At 57.0% G+C, this 19,029-nt stretch overlaps 4 protein-coding genes across 4 annotated transcripts; 2 read left to right on the plus strand and 2 right to left on the minus strand.

The window, feature by feature from the left end:
* The first annotated feature begins 1,358 nt into the window (after nt 1-1,358).
* MYCTH_2307033 (uncharacterized protein) lies at nt 1,359-5,087 on the plus strand. Its single transcript, XM_003664275.1, has 5 exons — nt 1,359-1,752; nt 1,830-1,925; nt 2,250-3,464; nt 3,524-4,467; nt 4,543-5,087. Exons 1-5 carry the CDS (start codon nt 1,634-1,636, stop codon nt 4,959-4,961), a joined length of 2,793 nt encoding a protein of 930 aa, XP_003664323.1. The 5' UTR covers nt 1,359-1,633; the 3' UTR covers nt 4,962-5,087.
* A 2,318-nt stretch (nt 5,088-7,405) lies between these two features.
* On the minus strand, nt 7,406-8,781 carry MYCTH_2307037 (uncharacterized protein). The gene is made up of 3 exons (XM_003664276.1): nt 8,604-8,781; nt 8,374-8,534; nt 7,406-8,312 (listed from the first exon to the last, which is right to left on the minus strand). The coding sequence occupies exons 1-3, from the start codon at nt 8,644-8,646 to the stop codon at nt 7,485-7,487; spliced, it is 1,032 nt and encodes a 343-aa protein (XP_003664324.1). The 5' UTR covers nt 8,647-8,781; the 3' UTR covers nt 7,406-7,484.
* Nucleotides 8,782-9,972: 1,191 nt separating this feature from the next.
* Nucleotides 9,973-11,620, minus strand: MYCTH_2081554 (uncharacterized protein). The gene is made up of 7 exons (XM_003664277.1): nt 11,485-11,620; nt 11,390-11,412; nt 11,317-11,327; nt 11,218-11,247; nt 11,073-11,156; nt 10,538-11,013; nt 9,973-10,403 (listed from the first exon to the last, which is right to left on the minus strand). Exons 1-7 carry the CDS (start codon nt 11,537-11,539, stop codon nt 10,168-10,170), a joined length of 915 nt encoding a protein of 304 aa, XP_003664325.1. The 5' UTR covers nt 11,540-11,620; the 3' UTR covers nt 9,973-10,167.
* Nucleotides 11,621-12,353: 733 nt separating this feature from the next.
* On the plus strand, nt 12,354-18,052 carry MYCTH_2307043 (uncharacterized protein). Its single transcript, XM_003664278.1, has 2 exons — nt 12,354-13,415; nt 13,486-18,052. The coding sequence occupies exons 1-2, from the start codon at nt 12,763-12,765 to the stop codon at nt 17,663-17,665; spliced, it is 4,833 nt and encodes a 1,610-aa protein (XP_003664326.1). The 5' UTR covers nt 12,354-12,762; the 3' UTR covers nt 17,666-18,052.
* Nucleotides 18,053-19,029: the final 977 nt, after the last annotated feature.

Below are 19,029 nucleotides of genomic sequence, written 5' to 3' on the forward strand. Positions count from 1 at the left end.
GGATGGACCATAATCAACCTCGCAAGAGAAAGCGACGCCCCGTCTGAATTGCCTCGACGTTGAGGGCCAACCCCAAACGAGCACATTTGTGGTTTCTTTTCCCCGCCCCCACAATCCGGTGCGGAGATGGAGATAAAAAACAGAAAACAGGGGAACGCCCAAACTTACTTGTAGTATATACGCTGTACAGAGACGTCACGGGCCACCGAGATGGCGCCGTGACCGTTGAAGAAAAAAACGCAGCACACGAGCTCGACTTGTGGTTGAATCCTATACCGTGTTGAGTCGAATACCGCGATGATCGAAGAACAGGAGGTTCGGAACTGTTGCACAAATAACGTCGGAGTCTGCGGAGTATTGCCGAGCTCAGACCAGGTTTGGACAGGTCCAATGCTTCGTTGGAGGCACGCCTGTTTTTCTGTCTAATATGAACCATGGTGGGAAGTGGCGCAGGGATGTTTGGCCAGAAGCCGACTCGGACCACACGCAACATCCGGCCTTCCAGGATGACGCTCGCGCCTTCTCCCCATTGCAATTCTTACGCTACCGAGTGGGTGGTGGTCCTTCCCCGTTTCCCCATCCCTTTCCCGCGTTTTGCATTCTGCAACCACACCAGTCCCATCAGTTCCTCTCAAGCTCCCGCCGTCTTGATTCTTACCGCTTGGTTCTCTGACCTTATTGCACATTGCTTATCTCCACTCCGCTCTTCCCACATTTCTCTTTGGCCCTTCTGGTCAGATATCGCTTTTCCATCCTTGTTTTCCCTCCCTTTCGTCACGGGATGGCCTGTACGTCTGCACTTGCCCGATCCTGAAACATCGAGAACCACTCCCGACACGTGTGGGCAGGCGCCAAGCCCAGAAAGTCGAAAGATCCAACCTGGGTCCATCTTCAGTCTTTCTACCTCTAGGTACTACACTACAGTACCGCCATCACCCGCACAGCTCGCGGCCCACTGCTCGCATTCTGGTGGCTCTGTGGCCGTCATCACCAATCCAGCCTGGCCGCCCTCTAACCCCACTCTCAGGTCCCCAGCGCATGCGCGTTGGTTCGGGTGCACAGAAGTCTGCTGTTCGAACTAGGTCAGAGGGAAGTAGCAGATCGAGTCCCGACACTCCGGGCCACCTTTGTGTCTCCTTTGGTGCCGTGGTGCTCTAGGCTCGGTGAGTGGGTGGCGACGACTGCAGGGTGGCAGTCGTTTGGACGTGCTCGAGGATTGTGTTGCGAACAGAGAACCCGTCCTTCCCTTCCTTACACAAGCACAGCTCATAGGTACATACATACCGTACCTTAGCTACCCGAGGTGCCTAGAACTTCCCTGCACCCTTATCCGTGGCGACCCTACTACCTACGGGTGAGATCAACGTGGGCGCCCAAGTCTTGCTGTTTCGCGTACCAGGACGGGCGCTGGCATCTCCGGCTGGGAACGGGAACTCGGCCATTTTGTCACTGACCGACAACCCCGCAATACCTTGTTTGGCAGTATTTGGCTCCCAATCTTCCCCGTCTTGCTCCTCCCATCCCCTTCTCCCCCGCTCTCGACGGGGCCCGCGAGGTGGTCTATCCTCCGCTACACTGGAACGTCTCCGTTTCGATACCCCAACTGGCCCGGAAGACCCTCGCTTCTTGCGCAATGTTGCCGCTCCAGTCAATCGAGGCATCACCCCCGTCACACCGTACCGAGGAGAATGGGGAAACTCGGCAGCAAAAGCCCAAGGTGCTGCCGTGCAAATATTGCAGCAAGCGCTTCAGGTCAGTGTCTATCAGAGCCAGCCCCCCGTCCGGACCCTCTATGCCGTATATTGGCTTACATTGCCGTCCCATATTAGACGCGTGGAGCATGTCCAGAGACACGAAAGAACCCATACCAAGGAAAAGCCCTTTGCCTGTCTCTGGCCTCGTTGTGGGAAGACCTTTGGGCGACGGTGAGCGAGCCCTGTTCTGTCCTTTTTTGCCTTTCTGCACTCTGCACCCCTTCGTGTTTCTTGCCCCAGCCTCCGCATGGGATCTGAACCCCGGCCTTGTCTCGCACAGCTTCTCCAACTCCCCTCTTGCTACCACATAGGACGCAGGCCTTACACTCTCCTCCCTCCCACCGCTCCATATCTTGCCAATCTTCATCTCCGACCTCACCCATCATCATCTGTTTCAAGGACGACGGGCCGACCGAGGCCCATTTTGTTTTCCAAGTTGCTTTTTCGTTTATGTATTTCTCGCTCGTGATGAACATATGCTTATATGGACATCAGGGACTTACTTGTCCGCCATGAGAAGCTGGTCCATCTCAACGAAGGCAGCGGCAATAAGGATGGCACCCGGTCACGAAAACTCTCCTCGGCAGGAGTTGCTCCTGGCCCAGCCGAGGCCCAGGTCGACACCGAAATGCTCGGCATGCCGCAGCAGCAACATCAGCAGCAACGGCAACAACAACAACAACAGCAACAACAGAAGCCACGGCTGGTGCACGATCAGTACCGGACGGACCACGTTCAGCAATCTGTAATGTCATCGCTACCGCCCGACTCGCGCCTTTCCGCACGGGCACCCGCCTGCAATCTCGATCTCCTCTCGGATGCTGCTACCCATCTCGCGTCCGGTGGGGAGGTCAACAGCATGCAACCGAACATGATGCAAGGGCTCGCTCCGCCGCCGGCAGACTTGGGGCCGGTCAAGGCGTACCAAGACGCGATGCCGTACGGAGACCGACCGCGAGACCAAGATCCCGGGGCGTTGGCACCGGGCTATCCAACGCAGCCACCACCTCCGGTCTTTGACGACTATAACTTGTTCCTCGATGATTATGCAACCTCTTCTCACTTCCTGCCGCCATCGCTCGAAGCTGAGCAGGGTTTCGGTATGTGGTCGCGCCCCTCTGCAGCTGAACTGGGGCGAGGCCTGTCGAAGCCTCCTTCTGCGTTTCCGTCTAGGTTTCCCTCTCTTGCCCCCGATATGCGCGATCCGAACGGAGAATCGTCAAGAATTCACGAAGATGGGACACGAGCGCCGATCTGGAGGATATCAGCAACGGACCACACGGTCATTAGGAACCGGTTGGACGAGTTCTCCTCAGCCCTGCCTAGCGACTTTGTGTTCCCTTCGCGACACACATTGAGCAGGTTCCTCGAAGGCTATATCAGTGGCTTCCACGAGAACCTCCCCATCCTCCACTTGCCCACACTGTCTCCGACCGACCTGTCGCCCGAGCTGTTGTTGGCGATTCTGGCTGTAGGCGCGCAATACCGTTTTGAAACGAACCGTGGTCATGCACTGTGGTATGCTGCAAAAGCTGTAGCACTCGAGCAAATTCGACGACGGCATAGTCACGAGGTCCACGGGCTGCTGCCCACGCCAGCCGCCTACAGCCCGCACTCCACACGCCCGTCCCCCAGCGCTGGGTTCCGACATTCTTTCCCTTCCGTACATCAAGACCGCCCGATGACACAGGACACCCACCGCGAGCCATAGTAAGCTCTCGCTCTCAGAAAACCGAACTTAATGCTCCGAGATGCTGATATTCCATTAGTTCCGCAAACACACCCCAGTCGCGGCTCGAGACCATCCAAGCCCTCCTCCTTCTTTTTGCCGTCGGCCTCTGGGGAGCCAAGGCCATCCTTCACGAGGCGCTATCCCTGCAAAGCTTGCTTGCGCTTTTATTGCGCGAAGAGGGCTTGAGTGCGGAAGCTAACCAGCAAACCACCGACTGGGAAACGTGGATCCGGTTCGAGGCAAGCACACGAACCAAGCTCGTTGCCTACTGCTTCTTCAACCTCTGCAGCATCGCGTACAATACGCCGCCGCTGCTCCTGACGTCCGAGGTTAACCTGTGTTTGCCGAGTCCCTCACGGCTCTGGAGGGCTGAGAATGCCTGGCAATGGCAAGAAGCCAGGCAGTCACATCCCAATACCGAGGTCTCGCTGCAAGAAGCCTTTGCAAGGCTACTCCACCGCCCTCCGCAGCCCCCTACGCCCCCGCTTACATCGCTGGGCAGCTACGTTCTTATTCACGCCTTGATCCAACACATCTTCCTGTTGAAGCAGACCTCTTTCTCCAGCATGACGCCGTTTGGGATACAAAGGGGGCTGAAAATGGAGGACGTGGAAGATATCAATCAGGCTCTCCGCGCGTGGAGTGTTAGCTTTGAGCAGCACCGCCAGCTTCGGGCTAATGAGCTAGCGGCACATGGAGCTGGGGAGACCTACGCAGAAGGAGCGGTAGCGTTCAACTCGACAGCGTTGCTAAGGCTGGCGTACATCAGACTGCACACCGATCTGAGTCCTAGTCGGAGTCTCGAGACGCGAGACCATGTCATGATTGCGCAGGCGTTTAGCGATGCCCCGCTACTGGTACGAAGCCCGCGCCTCTGTCGCGCAGTGGTCCAGGCCATCCACGCCCTGTCGATGCTCGTCAAGATGGGAGTGAACTATGTGGCTAAGACCAAGTCGCTGGAGTGGAGCATGCAACATTCTTGTAAGTTACCCCTGGCAACCTCCTCCGCGTTCGGTAGGTGTCGATCCAAAGACGTTGACTTGACATTCATCCCAGTGTGCAACTTGGAATGTGCCGTTCTCCTGTCTAAGTGGCTCCTGACCTTGGCAGCTATCGGCCCGGCTGAGCCGCCCCCATCAGCCGAGGAGAAGAATTTGCTCGAAATGGTCCGCCGCATGCTGGACGAGACCGAGTTTGCCGTCCCGATCGATCCATCACTAGCAGGATCGTCGGGCGCCCAGGGCCAGGGTCACAATCCTTCACGGTCCACGGATGCGTCCGTTACGGACAGCACCAAACTCAGACAGCTGGCCTGTGCGGTTATCCGGCTGTGGGCGGAGACCTTCAAAGGCGCCCACATTTTTGAGATTGTGCGAATCATTGCGGCGGGTCTGGAAGGGTACGCGGATATGATGGAGAAGCCAAGGGATAGGACACCCCTCGGCAGAATGGTGCCGAACCAGGGGCTCGGTTGAGCGCCGGCCGGGCCCATGATGGACCTTGATAATTGATACCCGTTGTTTCACAACGGAGCAAGACTGTCCGCGCCCATGCCGCTGGCATACTGTTCTTCCCCAACGGTGCCCCCCACCAATTAGCGCCCCGAGAACTTGAGACCCGGTTCCCGCGACTTCTCTGTATGTATGTACATACATACGTTGGAACCATGGCACGAAAGATGATGGATGCATGATGGGTTCTAATGCGCCACGCACCCTCTGGGCGCGATGCATACATACCCAACTCGCGTCGCATCGAGCATCATGAACGGAGTGGCTACCAGGCCCAAGTTGTCCGACGGATGGAGCAGAAGACGGCACAGGTCCTTAACAAAGCTGGAAGCGCTCGGCAGTGAAGAACCCAGCATGATCGATCGACGGCAACCATCTGCCGCAACATGCGGCCGTGCGATCTTTGGCCGGCTCATCTTTGAATCAAGAACACGTCCTCTCCCACCCCAGCGCCAGGGAATTCTTGGATAGGGCAGTGTCCTTGAGCCTGCGTGCGAGGGGTAACCACCTATGTATGTACTTGAGGGTTTTGGTATTACGTGCTATTGCTTCAGGGTGACGCCGACGCGGAACCAATAAAAGCACATAATACCTCTCCTCTTTTGTGTAATCTCAAGTGTTGGATTCACGAACCACAGCCTGCTCTCCTTCCCCCCATATGTATAAAGGGGGGTTGCGGGAAGTTAGATTGAGTTGGAGTGTCGCAAACCGGACTCAAAATAGTGGGATAATTAGATGCCGTACTATGTGAAGTAATCACCATTAACCCTCATTGTCGACCTCTACGCTACTCCGTATCTCTAAGATAAAAGTAATCACGATGAAGCTCGCTAAGCTATTCGACTTGCCTCGCTTTTTGTGCAGGAGGAGGTGCCTTTGCCCTTGCATAAAGAAAAAGTACATAGTTACATCACAGTAAATGAGCTGCACTCCCGGCCCATCTTATGCACGATTCCTTGCCACGGGGTAATGCTAGTTCACATCAATCCGACCTTGATTTGATACATTGACCGCCAATGCTCGATATGCCCATCCACGCTTATACAACAAGAACCACCCCCTCGTAGGTCTCCGACCGAACCAACCGACATGCCAACTCACGTACACACCTTCGTTATTATTACGCTAATACGCGACGGTCCGATAATACCCTTCCGCCGCTGCCGGCGCACTCGGTCCATCATCGCCCGCCGGCCCCGACCCGGATCCGGATCCCGGAGCGGACGACCCCGGCGGCACATAGGCCTTGTACTGCGCTTGGTGCGGTGGCTGCTGCTGTTGATGCTGCTGTCCGCCCGGCCCACTTCCCGCAGGACCCGCCGGAGGACCACTTCCGACCCTGCTCGGCAGCGTCTGACGTGCATCGTACGCGAGCCCGCTCGGCTGCAGCGGGGGCGGGGACATGGTGGATCCCGCAGGCCGGGAGGGGTCGGAGCCGCTTGCCGTGCTTGCAGCGTCGTACGGGCCGCCCGGATAAGAACCGGGCTGTGCGTGGTACGACGGGAATTGAGCGGGACCGGAGCCGTGACCGTAAGATGGCTGCCTATGCTCCGGACCGGGAGCTGACGGGGCCGGGGCCGATGGAGGAGGAACAGAGGGGGGGGCTGGGGCATTGTGGTTGGATGCCGCTGCGGCAGTGTAGGGGTCCTCGTCCGGCAGGGTGTATGTGGACGAAGGGAAAGGTGCTGCCGCGTGAGCGTTCTGCGTGGCGATCGGGGAGTCATAGACCGAGGTTGAGAGCTCTTGCGGGCCGCTTCCGTAGGTGCTCTGTGGCCGAGCAGTCGTTTGTGATGCTTGGTACGGCACGTATTGATGTGTTGGGGGTGGTGAGGCGGATGTCTGCAGTGGCGTGGGCTGCTTGCCGCCAGATGGGATCCGCTGGTCCTGGGGTCGCTGTGGGTACTGCGATTGCGGGGGCTGCTGTTGTGGTGCCTGGGACGGCGGCGGGATTTGTTGGGATGGAACCTCGGCACCTGCTACGTAGAATGGAGCAGGAGCAGCTCCGGCGCCGGGACGCTGGAAGGCATTAGGCGGAGGGGATGACGGAGGGTATTGGGCTGGCTCTGTTAATATCTACATCAGCTTTCTGTGCTTCAAACCGCCTTTCTAAAGTCCCTAGTTCCGTCGAGGTCGTACCTTGAGCAGGCGCCGGTGTATAGAACCGCTGCGGATCTTGTTGTTGCGGAGGTGGGCCGTAGCTCTGTCCCGGGGGCGGGTAGCCCTGCGGGACTTGCGGGCGCATGGCGTACTGGTGATAGGTCGGTCCTGGCGGGTGCGACATGGACGACTCCAGTAGAGCCTCATAATCTCTCCTGGCTTTAATGAACTTCTCGTTAAGCTGAGTGAAGTCGTCTGCGACGCGTCAGTAAGGTCCAAGGTCGCAATAATCGGAGCAAATACCTTTCTTTTGCGAGTACTTCTCGATCAGCTTGATGAGCTTCGGCCGGATGGCCAACGTTTGGTGATAAAGTTTCTGTGTTTCGAGAGTCAGCGTTGCAAAACATGGCAGAAGAGTTGATGATGGGGGAGAAGACGGACGGATATCTCCTCGTTATCTTCCTCCCTCGGCGTCGTGTTGCTGGCACTTAGCAACGTCAACAGCTTCTCGACGTTCTTGATCTCGGCAAACACCTCGGCCTCCATCTGGGCCTCGCGCTGCAGCTCTTCAGGGGTGGGGTCCGTGAGTTTCTCGACGTAATTGAGCGGGAAGATGCCCGTCTTCCCCTTGAGCGAACCCCGCCACCAATCCTTATACACGCTCTCCAGAACGGCAATGACGTCGCCCTTCTTGAACTCCAGCTCACCCGGCTCCGACGGGACGAAGTCGTACAGCGCTCTCACGCGGGAGACTGTCGCGGCGGTGGTGCCCGACGGCACCGGCTGGGCGGGTGCCGTCTGCTGCTGGGTCGCGGCCCCTGCGCCGGCTGATGCCCCGGCCCCTGACGTGCCCGCTGCCGATTGAGCGGCTGCCTTCTTCCGCTCTTCCTCCTGCAAACTCAGCTTGAGCGCCATCTGCAACTCCTCCTCCTCCTTTTGACGATCTAGGTCCGTCAGGTTGTTCTTCTGCGGCGCGCTGGGCGGCTGGAGGGTCGGATTGCTCTGCTTGAGGCGATAGAAGGCATCGTACATGATGCCGAGGTCCGGGTCCGACTTGAACATGTCGGACCATTCCTTCATGCGCTCGAGGATCTTGACCTTGACCTGGTTGTGCGTGTTGCGGTCGTTCGCAAGCTTGAGCAGGGCCTCGGTGAATGCGCGGCTCGACAGCTCGCGGTGCATGTTCTTGCCGCAGTTCTGGGAGAGGGCGTTGGCGACCTAGGAAGGACACAGTGTCAGTCGTCGGCGACAGCGATACCCCGTGCGGCGCTGCGCTCACCTCGAGCGTGTACAGTTGGACATTGGCGTTGCGGTGCGCCAGGCGCTTGATCAGGCTGGCTACCGACTCCTTCGGCCCGTTCGGGTCGCTCGAGACACGGTCACAGATTTCCATGATGGCGCCCCAGTCCTCGGACGTCAGATTCTCGTCCGTGGCCTTGTCTGCGGGAGGAAGAGTCCATCCATGTCAGCTGTGCACCCCGACCTGTGCGGGACGTCGTAGAAACATACTGATGGCCTCATCGTAAGGCCCGGCCGCAGCCGCTCGAAACATGGTGGCGGCTGGCTGAGTGCTAACTCGTGGGTGGTGGTGTTTGTTGGGAACCGGGAGCTCGAAGCCTTAGAGAAATCAAGTGACGGATAGATGAATGAATGGGAGGATGGCCGCCCGGCGTTCGAAGCTCTGACGTCTGACGTTCTGTTGGTTGGTTGCCTGCCCCGCTCGGTCGGTACGGTAGGTAATGTAATTTCGCAGGTAAGGTATGTACCAAATACCCAAGACTCCTCGAGCAGGAATCCGGGCTTGAATCTGGAGAGGGATGCTGTTATTTGCGTCGGCACGCGGAAAGCCGAAGATCCAGTACTTCAGGGCTGCAGGTCTGGGGTTGCGTGAGCGCAGAGAGAGAAAGCAGGATGCTACGCAGAAATGATGAATTGGACGGCGGATGATGGAACTTCCGTGGAAACATCAGCGGGCAGGGCCCTGCCGCGTACTGCGTCGTTGGTGACTCCCTCGGTTGCCCCGCACCTACGCTACTGTTGAAAGCTGCCCAGCTCCCCAGCTCCGCGAACCCCTGTCAGCTGCCACCGCCATGCACATCATCCCCTGTTGGGGGGGGGGGGCGCATCGACACCGAAACCTGTCTCTTGGCACTGCCACGCCTCGTGGTCTTCGCCGCCGAATTGCGTATGAGCTTGCGCAGCCACCAGCTAGCGCAGCTGCTGGCTACGAAGGTACTGTACATACATACATACATACCGTCTCTCGATAGTTGCCTTGTACTCCGTATTTCCATTTGTTTTCAGTTTATTTATTTTCTTCTGTGGAAGATGGTACAGTACAAGCCATTGGTTAATCATGCCTCTGCGATCTGAGAGCCTACTAGTACATGGCCCCCATCAACGAATATCAATGGCGCGCAAAGACACACCTGACCTGACTGACCTATGCCCTTGGCTTTGGCTTAAATCACTCATCCTTCCTCCTACCTCTACCTGGAATGGTGCGCAGTTTGTCCGACCAATAACCTGGGCAATGTGAAGCTGCCCGTAGGTGCTTCGTACATTGAGGCACTTGGGCATACCTGGGCAGGTACCTATGGGCCAAGAGTTTGAGCCGGCGGTACAATACCCCATATCCGGCGACAGTGGAAGACAGCCTGGAAGACAGCCTGGAAACTCAACGGAAGTCGGGAGTAGGCAAGAGTAAAGGAGTCTATTGACAGCAACGTATGCACATGTTACCTTATTCCAATACTCTCCCTCTCACGATGAGGGGGTTGGGGGCATTGGCTACTCTGTACTCTGTACTATGTACAACACAATCAACTAGCCCATGTCCAGGCCTTTTTCTCTCTTATAGAGGAAAACAAATAGAACTGAGCTCGGCCAATGTACAACAATTGTAATAACAGCATCTAGCACGGGACAACTCTCCTGAGAAGGTCTAGTCTAAACGAAGTTAGCCAAAAGAATCTAACACCACATTGGCCCTTCGTATTCGCCCCGTATATACAAACTCTGTCAATCAACCCCCTTCTCCCCGTTTCACGCTCCCCAAAGCCTTACTCGGCCCCTACGCCTCGCCATCCCTAATCTTGCGGAAGAAGTCCATTACCCCGGTGTAGACGACGAGGAGAATGCCGCCGCCAGGTCCCAGCCGGAGAACCTTGGGGATGAAGCCTTTGTAGAGGGCCCCGAAGCCTTCCTCTTTGGCAACCGTCGCCACGGCAGGCCAGGCCCAGTTGTACTTGGGTGTTTGGCCGGCAACCTTGACGCTGTTCTGGATACGGCTCTTCACGACATCCATGGCTAGAAATAATGTCAGTTTTCGTTCTCTTGTTTCAGGGCTAGAGGAGGTGGATGCGGGAAAAGAGAGCCGGCTGCCCGGTGGAACTCGTGCTCATTCAAGGCGCGCAGGGAGAGTTAGGATGGCTTTCACGTACGGGTATTCAGAATCGTGCCGACAGTGCCGCCAATGGTACCGGCGACGATGTCGTTGATTGTTTGTCCCGACTTCGTCTCCGCCTTGGGGAGCAATTGCCGAACCTGGAAGATGCAGCCGAAGTAGCCCGAGTTCCAGAGAATGTGGCGCCAGAGAGTAGACTCGAGGCCGTTGTACATGGCCAGCAGACCTTCGTTGCGCACCGTCTTGACGACAACATCAATCATACCGCTGTACTTGCCGGCCGAGGCCTTGTCCTGGAGGCGGATCTTGACGAGCTCGAAGGGCACCACGACGAAGGACTCAGTCGCGCCGGCCGAAGCACCAGTCAGGACCGAGAGCGACTGTGTCATGGTCTGCTGGCCAAAGAGATCCTTGTAGAATTTGCCCCATTTGTCGTTGGCCGCGAACTTGGTCGCGCGCTTGGGCGCCTCCATGAGAATGGGAGCGGTAATGCCGCGGTAGAGCCTCGAGAAGCTACCCAAAATGTCAACACCACCACCCCTTCCATGTATCCGAGTGTTCCTGACGCATACCCTTCGTTGCGGATGATCTTCTGGAAGCAGTCGAGCATGCCACTGTACGCATCGGCACCGGAGCCTTTACCGGTCTGCAGCTGTCTTTTCGGTCGTCAGCCGGGAGAGAGGGTCGATATCAAATGAACGGGAGGTGCCGTCTCACACTCTTGTCTTCACGACATCCAGCGGGTACCTGTTTGAGCGTTCAGCATTAGCAATTGAGGCGAGGCGCGCGACCTCGTCCGAGCATGGCAGGGCTTACATGACCAGGATCTATGCGCGCCCTAGGTGTTAGCGTGAGAATTGACGCCCGTTGGAGCCATTGGTCAACGTGCTTCAGATACACCGGCAATGGCGCCTGAATTGAAGTACTTGGTTAGCTGACCGAGTCTCGGCGGCTGCTTCGGGATGCTCTTGGGAAACCGCTCACCGGCCATGAACGTATAGCGGAACGGCAGCGGCGCCTTCTCCTTTGCTGACGCCATTTTGTCTTGTTTTCGGGGCGGGTTGCTACGGGGAATATGCCGCAAACGGGGGGGGATAAACAAGGAAAGAATTGAACGAAGAAAGGTAGGGTATCAATAGACTGCAGGAGAGAAGTTGTCTTGTGTCACCGAATTTCAGAAAGCCGAAAGCCGCCCGCCCCCACCCCCACAGTTTGGAGAGACGACATCGGAGACCCGGGGCCCAAGCCCCCGGCTCGGATCATTCCATGCACTATCCGTATTAACTCCCGTTCTTCCCCGGCCCGGCTAAATGAAAGCAATAGCATGTGCAAACCCTAACCCGGACGCAGCCCGATTGTCGAAAGGCGACAACGAAACTCTCAGAGCCTTCTTTTTACGTAAAGGCGATATATATGGTGTACTGTACGAAATAGGTAGCTACCCAAGCACGGGATATGAGGTGGTGGACGAAGGTAATCCGTATCAGGCGCTTTTGTCAGTGGAGTTAAAGGTAGTGTATAAATCATAACGTATGTTGTTATACTCCATTTATACATCTTGAATCAAGAAGGTAGTGTAAGTTTAAGTCCGGCTTCGCGTGCGTTTGTGACACCATGTTTGTCAAGGTCAAATTGAGACTGCACAAATACCAATACCTGTTGTTATAATTACTTCCTGCAGGTCGTTCCTCATTCGAGCCCGCTGACTGCTCTGCAAGTTACTAAGGTAAGGTAATTCAAGCATGAGGGCGCGATTTGCGATCCCATTGGTGGGTGGGAGACGCCGGGCCCAGAGCACCGGCAGTGTTAGCGGGAACGCGGGGGCTAATTAACGTTATCGCGACAGTTGCGCACACGTTCCAGGAGATATGACCAGAACCCTTCCCCCACGTCAATCGAATCGTGCCTCTCGCCCTGAACTTAGCGGACGTTCCTCGCGCAAGCCCGAGCCTATACGAACCGCGAGCATCAAGGGAAAGCAAAAATCTGGTCCCAACGAGCAGATTTCAAGTCTAATCGACCTCCGCTGCACCGTCGAGCTACCTCCGAGGAACCCGCGTCCTTGCACGATATCGCCACGCACGAAAAATTGCTGCTATCGGCCGTTCTGCGCACGAGATCTTGGGGTCCCAGCTTGACCCTTCGCGTGGGGAAGTCTTTCTCGAGCTTCCTATCGCACCTTTAAACAGGCCGTGATCCGAGAGACCACAGCGAGGTGCATCTGAAGCTCTCGAAGGACGACCCGCGATTAGCATCCGGCACATGACGCATCTGCTGTGGAAACATTACTGGGAAGACGATGTCGACGGATTTCGACGCCTTCTCGCTCCCGCAGTCCATGGCGCGCAGAGTGGTCCTCGAAATCAGAACCTGATTTCGGGTTCGGCGGTGAGTCCCGCCCACGGCACCTCGCCCCGCGGCCCGACCAAGTCGCGCAAGCTTCCGGGCTTTGGATCAGGTCCGGGTAGTAGCGCACGGCATGGACATGGTGTCCTCGGACGGAACGAGGTTAATAGTCGCGACCACGCCGGTCTGACCATCCTGCTGCGCGCCGCATCTTCGACCGCTGAAAGCGCAATATCCTTCGTGGAGGCGTTGCTTGCGCACCCGGCAATCGATATATACGTTCAGGACCCCGAGAGTGGCTGGAACGCGCTCCATCGGGCGTTGTATGCGGGGAATATCTCCATTGCCCGGCTTCTGCTGGAGAAGGAACGCAGTGACCTGACGGGCCACACTGCTTCACTCCACCGAGTAGGACAGCTGATCAAGACGAAAGACCACGAAGGCTTCAGCCCGTTCGACCTGTATCACTCGACCATCGGCGAGCGTAGTTTGAAGGACCTGGTTGACCTGGCGAAGCCCGAGAACGAATCCGATAGTGATGAGGCCGAGGTCTTTCTGGATAAGAACCGGTAAGTTGGCTCGGTCCTCGTTCATGCTCGTCGCCGTCCTTCTGCGGTCCCCAATTTGACACACAAACAGGGGTGCCAAATGTGCCAACAACGCAGCCGGCGAAGATCTCTATGCTTTCGGCAGCAACAGAAACCTCTCCCTGGGTTTCGGCGACGAGGATGACCGTCAATTCCCGGAGCGCGTGTCCCTCAAGCGTCCCGACCACCTTTTGCGCAGGTTTCACAGAGAGTTCCTGCAAGCAATTGGCGAAGAGGGAACTGCGTCACAGGACCTGACCAAGATTCCAACTCTGGTCCTGAATCGGCCGCTGCTGATTCAAGATGTGGTCCTCTCAAAGCTGCATAGCGCCGTGCTAACGGCGGACCCCGTATCCAACCTCTATGTTTGCGGCATTGGCCGTGGAGGAAGACTCGGCCTGGGGGATGAGAACACGCGGTTTACGTTTACCCCCGTGCAGGGGCCGCTTGCCGACAGGAAGGTTGTCCAGGTCGCGCTAGGCCAGAATCATTCCATGGCCATCGACGACACTGGTGCACTGTGGACCTGGGGTAACAATGCCCACTATCAGCTGGGATATGCGCTTCCCGAGCCGGCAAAAAAGGATGAGGATCCCATCAGCACCGTGCCGCGCCAAGTGTTCGGTCCGCTAAAGAAGGAGGTTATTGTGGGAATTGCTGCCTCTTCGATACACTCGGTTGCCCACACCGGCACATCGCTCTACTGCTGGGGCAAGAACATCGGTCAGCTGGCGTTGATGGACGCTGATTCCCGGTCGCTCGAGTATCAGCAAACGCCCAGGAAAGTCGCGGCATCTCTGTTCTCGTCCCCGATCGTTATGGTAACCGCAGTCGACAAGGCCACAACGGTCCTGTTGCAGAACCACACAGTCTGCGTGTTTACCGCATATGGCTATCACATCGTCAAGTTCCCCTTTGCGACTCTCGATTTGGTGGGCAACATCAAGCTGGCAAATCGCCAAGATCCCGCCTGGAACCAGATCAATTACATCACGTCTGGCGGAGAGACGATCGCTGCGGTTACGAGGCGCGGCGACTTGTTCACAATGCATCTCGATCATAAGGTCGAAACAAACCCTTCTACCGCATCGACCACGAACCCTTCCAAGATCAAGGGAGCAGTTACGCAGGCGCAGTGCATCTGGTCAGCCAGGCGAGACGGTGTTCGCTCCGTCGGGGTTGGTGAACATGGCTCCGTCATCATCAGTACCCAATCCGGGGCCGTCTGGCGGAGAATCAAACGAGCCAAAGCCAAGGACACGTCGTCTTGGACGTCGGAATCCAAGCGGAACGACTACAAGTTCCAGCGAGTGCCCTACATCACCAAGGTTGCTGCTGTCCGGGCATCCGCGTTTGGGGCCTTTGCCGCTATCCGAAAGGACTCGGATGTGATGAGGGAGCAGCTGTCAATCGGCCGCCAGTCGCTCTGGGAAGACGTGGCGCCACTGAACTGTCTTGCCGCTTTCAAGGCGTCCGAACCTAAGGATAAGAATGCCGAGGTCTGGAAGTTCTGGGGAAAGGACGACATCGGAGAGCGTATCGGCCCCGTCGCCTACGAAGTGCTCAAATCGGCCGACATTGAAAGTGACCTGGCACAGCACGTCACGTCGTGGTCGTACAAGAACGACCCGTTGGACGCAGCCGTCTGCACGTCCTCCTCGCCTGATATCCAGATACCTATACACGGTTGGCTGCTTTCCGCCCGCAGCCCCGTTCTCCGAAGTGCACTTGCACAGTTCCGAAAGGCGGGGTCATATGCTCACGAATTCTTCAACATCAGCGATGCAGACGGCAAGGCGCTGGTGTCGTTCCAAGGTCTAGACCTGGTGTCGGTTTTAAACCTCGTCCTCTTTGCATACGAAGATAAGGTCATCCCTGTATGGAATTTTACTGGACATGTTAGACCGCTGGCGTATCGGTATCGCCAGATCCGCCAAGAGGTCATGAAGCTTGCCAGCCGCTTAGGAATGAATGCTCTGGAAGCGGCAGCGAGGCTGCAGGTGGACCCCAAGAAGTCCATGGATCAGGATTTCCAGCTCGCCATCAAGGACCCTCGCTTCTTTGATGACGGTGACGCCTTGCTTCAACTCGAGGGAGCCGAGGTACCCGTCCACAGCACCTTTGTTTGCCAGAGATGCCCTTTCTTCCAGGGCCTCTTCTATGGGCGCTCTCAGGGGTTGTGGCTGGAGGGCCGTCGGGCAGCCTCCGCTGACCGGATCAAGATCGAGCTGGATCATGCGGATCCCAAAGCGTTCAAGTACGCGCTGCAGTTTATCTATGGGGACTCCGGTGCCGAGCTATTCGATCACGCTGTCTGCGACTCCCTGGATGATTTCCTGGACCTGGTCATGGAAGTCATGTCGATAGCCAACTACTTGATGCTGGACAGACTTTCGCAGATCTGCCAGCATGTCATGGGGAAGTTCGCAAATGCTCGTAATATCGCTCACCTTTTGAACGCCATCAGTCCCTGTTCTGTCACGGAGTTCAAGGACGTGGGACTCGAGTACATTTGCCTGCAGCTGGAGACAATGCTCGAAAACCACCTTCTCGACGAGTTGGATGCGGATCTGCTTCTCGAGTTAGACGAGGTGGTCAGAGACAACCAGGCCGCTCAGTCACCGTTCGTGAGGAGCGGCCGCGCCGAGATGCTGCTTCACGAGAACAACCCCTCGTTGGCCGAGGAGATTGACGAGGAACGCCAGCGCCGGATCAGAGAAATGGCATTCAAGGCGCAGAGGGAGGAGGAGAAGAAACTGGCATCCGCCTCCAAGACCAGATATGGGAGTCTTGACGACCCCGGCCCTTCCACACCCACCCCTGATAGAGCCAGGAAAGTGTCCAGGGCCGAGAGCAACGAGGCCCCCAGTCCAAGTCTCCGACCGAAGGCCTCGCAGGGAGACATGATTTTCGACATGGAAGATGATGAGGCCTCACTGGCTACTAGTCCATTGTCCAAGATGCGGAAGCCCGCCGAGGGGACACCCGATCTCGACCAGAACCCGTCAATGGGCAGCTCCTGGAAAGGCTCAGGCAAAAAGATACGCCTAAACCTTGGCGAATCGCCGGCCAGCCCAGCGACATCGCTTCAGACGCCAGTCAAGGCGGCAAAAGGATCTACTACCCCTGCGACCCCCGTGCAGAAAGGGCAGCCTTGGGGGACCACGGTTGCACCGATCACGAAGCTCGACCTCCGCGACATCATCCGGTCGGAAACGGCAACCCGGTCCAGTCTCTCTGAGGGCCTAGCAGCGCAAAGGGCCAAAGAGTCGTTGCCAAAGGCACCTCCACAGAAACTATCACAAAAGGAGAAGAAGCGGCAGCAGCAGGTGGCACAGGCAGCTCAAGCTGCACTGCTGGCGGCCAAGGCAGAGCGGCCCAAGAACGTCTGGGAGCGGCCAGCCGGCGAACTCCAGGCCTCCCCATGGAAGACAGTCGGCAAGGACAAGACGCCGTCCAAGAGTCTACTATCCCCCGACGTCACAGGGCCAATACCGATTTACCGACGCACGGCCTCCCCCGACACCCGCTTCGCAGGGCAGCGCACGCCGAGCTCATCGATCGTCGCCGGGGCCAAATCACCACAGCCCCGCACCCCAGCAGCCAACCCTAGCCACGCCGAAAAGGCCACCTCGGCAACGTCAAGCATCATCGTCCCGCATTCCAGAGTGTACATCCCCCCGGCGCCCAAAACCGAGCAGCTCCTGGGTCTGAGCATGCAAGACATCATGGGCCAGCAGACGCGCGACAAGGAGCAGGTGAAAGAGGCGGTCGCGAAGCGCTCGCTCCAGGAGATTCAGCAAGAACAGGAGTTTCAGGAGTGGTGGGACGCGGAGAGCAAGCGGATGCAGGAGGAGGAGAAGAGACGGGCGGCGGCGGCGGCAGCAGCAGCAGCAGCAGCAGCAGCAGCAGCAGCATCCGAGGCGGAGGGCGGTGATGGTGGTGGTGGAGGTAGTGGTAAAAGGGCTAGGAGAGGTAAGGCGGCCGGTAGGGGGCAAAGAGGCGGGAGGGGTGGAGGTGCTGGGAGCAGGGATGACAAGGCAGGCGAGAGCCGGGGAAGGGGAGGAGGAGGAAGAAGCGGGACTGGTGCTAGTGGGGCGGGAGGTTCGAGGGGCGCTAAGGGGAAGGGGAATGGAAAGGGGAGAGGCGGCGGTGGTGGTAGTAGTAGTGGCGGTGGGAGAGGAGGGAAGGAAGAAGGCGTAATGGGTGTTGCTGCTGGTGGAGATAAGTAATAGTCCCATCCCTTACGCTGTGCAGTAATATGGGCATACGGGTTCGAGAAGTGGTATGTATACATAGAAAGAGCCGACCGGACATGGCTGCATGGTCCCCGCTAGGGATTGGAGTTGGAGGGCCTACCTGCTTCTACTGTCTTATCAGCTTTTGTATATTCGCAGCTTCCCTTTTATTGTACATGGAGATCGAGGAGTTGCTTTCACATCATTGGCTATCTAGATCCGCGATAACTGGCAAAGCTCGAATCCGTAGACGAGCCAGCGGAGAGTATCGACAGATGCAACTAGGTCTCACATAAAGGAGATGGCACCGGTATTGATGTGGCAGGCTCAGGGACCGCCACATGGTGGCTCGACGGGAGCACCCAGTGTCGTGCTCTGCTCGCTTGGGGTTGCTCTGGTGGTTGTTGTCCACGTGTTGCTGCGGGCATTCAACGGAGGGGCAGGAAGTGCGATGATTGAAAGTGCGTCCAAATACCCCAAACCTACCTTACAGACATTGGCCTTCGTCCGGAGCTTTGATGTATCCAATTCGTCACAAGAGGCACACCATTGCACGGCGCGGATCGGATCGGATGGGATAGCCCTGCGGATTGCCCTGTTTGTCGACAAGCCGATTGCCGCGACCAACCACGCGCTCTCACCCCCGTGCTGTGTAATCGTTGCGTGGTGTGTAATCCGTACATACATACATACACGCATGCATACAGAACACGGGATCAAGCGAAGCGTTATCATATCAGATCCGGAGTCGTCTTGACCGACCAAGTGGATGAGTCGCTTTCCGCACTCACCTAGCTGCGACAGACAAACTGCCCCGAGTTGGAGTACTTTTTATTTTGTATGTGTGCCCCTACACATGGAGTACGGCCTTTGATGAACGCATTCGATGGCGCTATCGGCATAAACGCCGAAGATCTAAGTTGCAAGCTTTTCAAAGAGACTTGCCACTTCCCCGCTTGTGATAACTTCTACGGAGCTAGGCAGCTGTCACCCCATCATCAGCCTGTGCTGCCTAGGGCTGCCTCGGCGATTGATCTTGATGCTGAAAGCGAGGAAGGAACTAAGCGACGTGACTTGGTAGCTGCCTTGCCCCAACCATCCCATAGTTACATGTATTGCACATACATATGTATGTACATTCTACGGATTACATACACACAAATGCCAGGCTGCGTCGTGCTTCATTGGCGCATTGTTTGTTTGCTGAATGCATGTCCTGCATTCCAGGCTCCCCGAGCACCCTCTGGCTGCCTGCCCGCTTCAGCCACTGGGGTGACACTGCGAACCTCGAGCTCGAGTGCGGAATGTGACCAGCTTTTCTCAGAGCACTTCCAGGTTCTCCATCGGTCGCCTGAGCT

Source organism: Thermothelomyces thermophilus, chromosome 4 (assembly GCF_000226095.1).
Source record: "Thermothelomyces thermophilus ATCC 42464 chromosome 4, complete sequence".
Taxonomy (NCBI): Eukaryota; Fungi; Ascomycota; class Sordariomycetes; order Sordariales; family Chaetomiaceae; genus Thermothelomyces; species Thermothelomyces thermophilus.

Coding starts and splice junctions, on each gene's coding strand:
- MYCTH_2307033 (XM_003664275.1), top strand. CDS start 1,634: ATGTTGCCGCTCCAGTCAATCGAGGCATCACCCCCGTCACACCGTACC. Junction 1,926..2,249: donor GGGAAGACCTTTGGGCGACG/GTGAGCGAGCCC, acceptor TATGGACATCAG/GGACTTACTTGTCCGCCATG. Junction 4,468..4,542: donor GTGGAGCATGCAACATTCTT/GTAAGTTACCCC, acceptor CATTCATCCCAG/TGTGCAACTTGGAATGTGCC.
- MYCTH_2307037 (XM_003664276.1), bottom strand. CDS start 8,646: ATGTTTCGAGCGGCTGCGGCCGGGCCTTACGATGAGGCCATCA. Junction 8,535..8,603: donor GCCTTACGATGAGGCCATCA/GTATGTTTCTAC, acceptor TTCCTCCCGCAG/ACAAGGCCACGGACGAGAAT. Junction 8,313..8,373: donor TCCAACTGTACACGCTCGAG/GTGAGCGCAGCG, acceptor TGTCCTTCCTAG/GTCGCCAACGCCCTCTCCCA.
- MYCTH_2081554 (XM_003664277.1), bottom strand. CDS start 11,539: ATGGCGTCAGCAAAGGAGAAGGCGCCGCTGCCGTTCCGCTATACGTTC. Junction 11,413..11,484: donor CCGCTATACGTTCATGGCCG/GTGAGCGGTTTC, acceptor ACTTCAATTCAG/GCGCCATTGCCGGTGTATCT. Junction 10,404..10,537: donor CGGCACGATTCTGAATACCC/GTACGTGAAAGC, acceptor CATTATTTCTAG/CCATGGATGTCGTGAAGAGC.
- MYCTH_2307043 (XM_003664278.1), top strand. CDS start 12,763: ATGACGCATCTGCTGTGGAAACATTACTGGGAAGACGATGTCGACGGA. Junction 13,416..13,485: donor GTCTTTCTGGATAAGAACCG/GTAAGTTGGCTC, acceptor ACACACAAACAG/GGGTGCCAAATGTGCCAACA.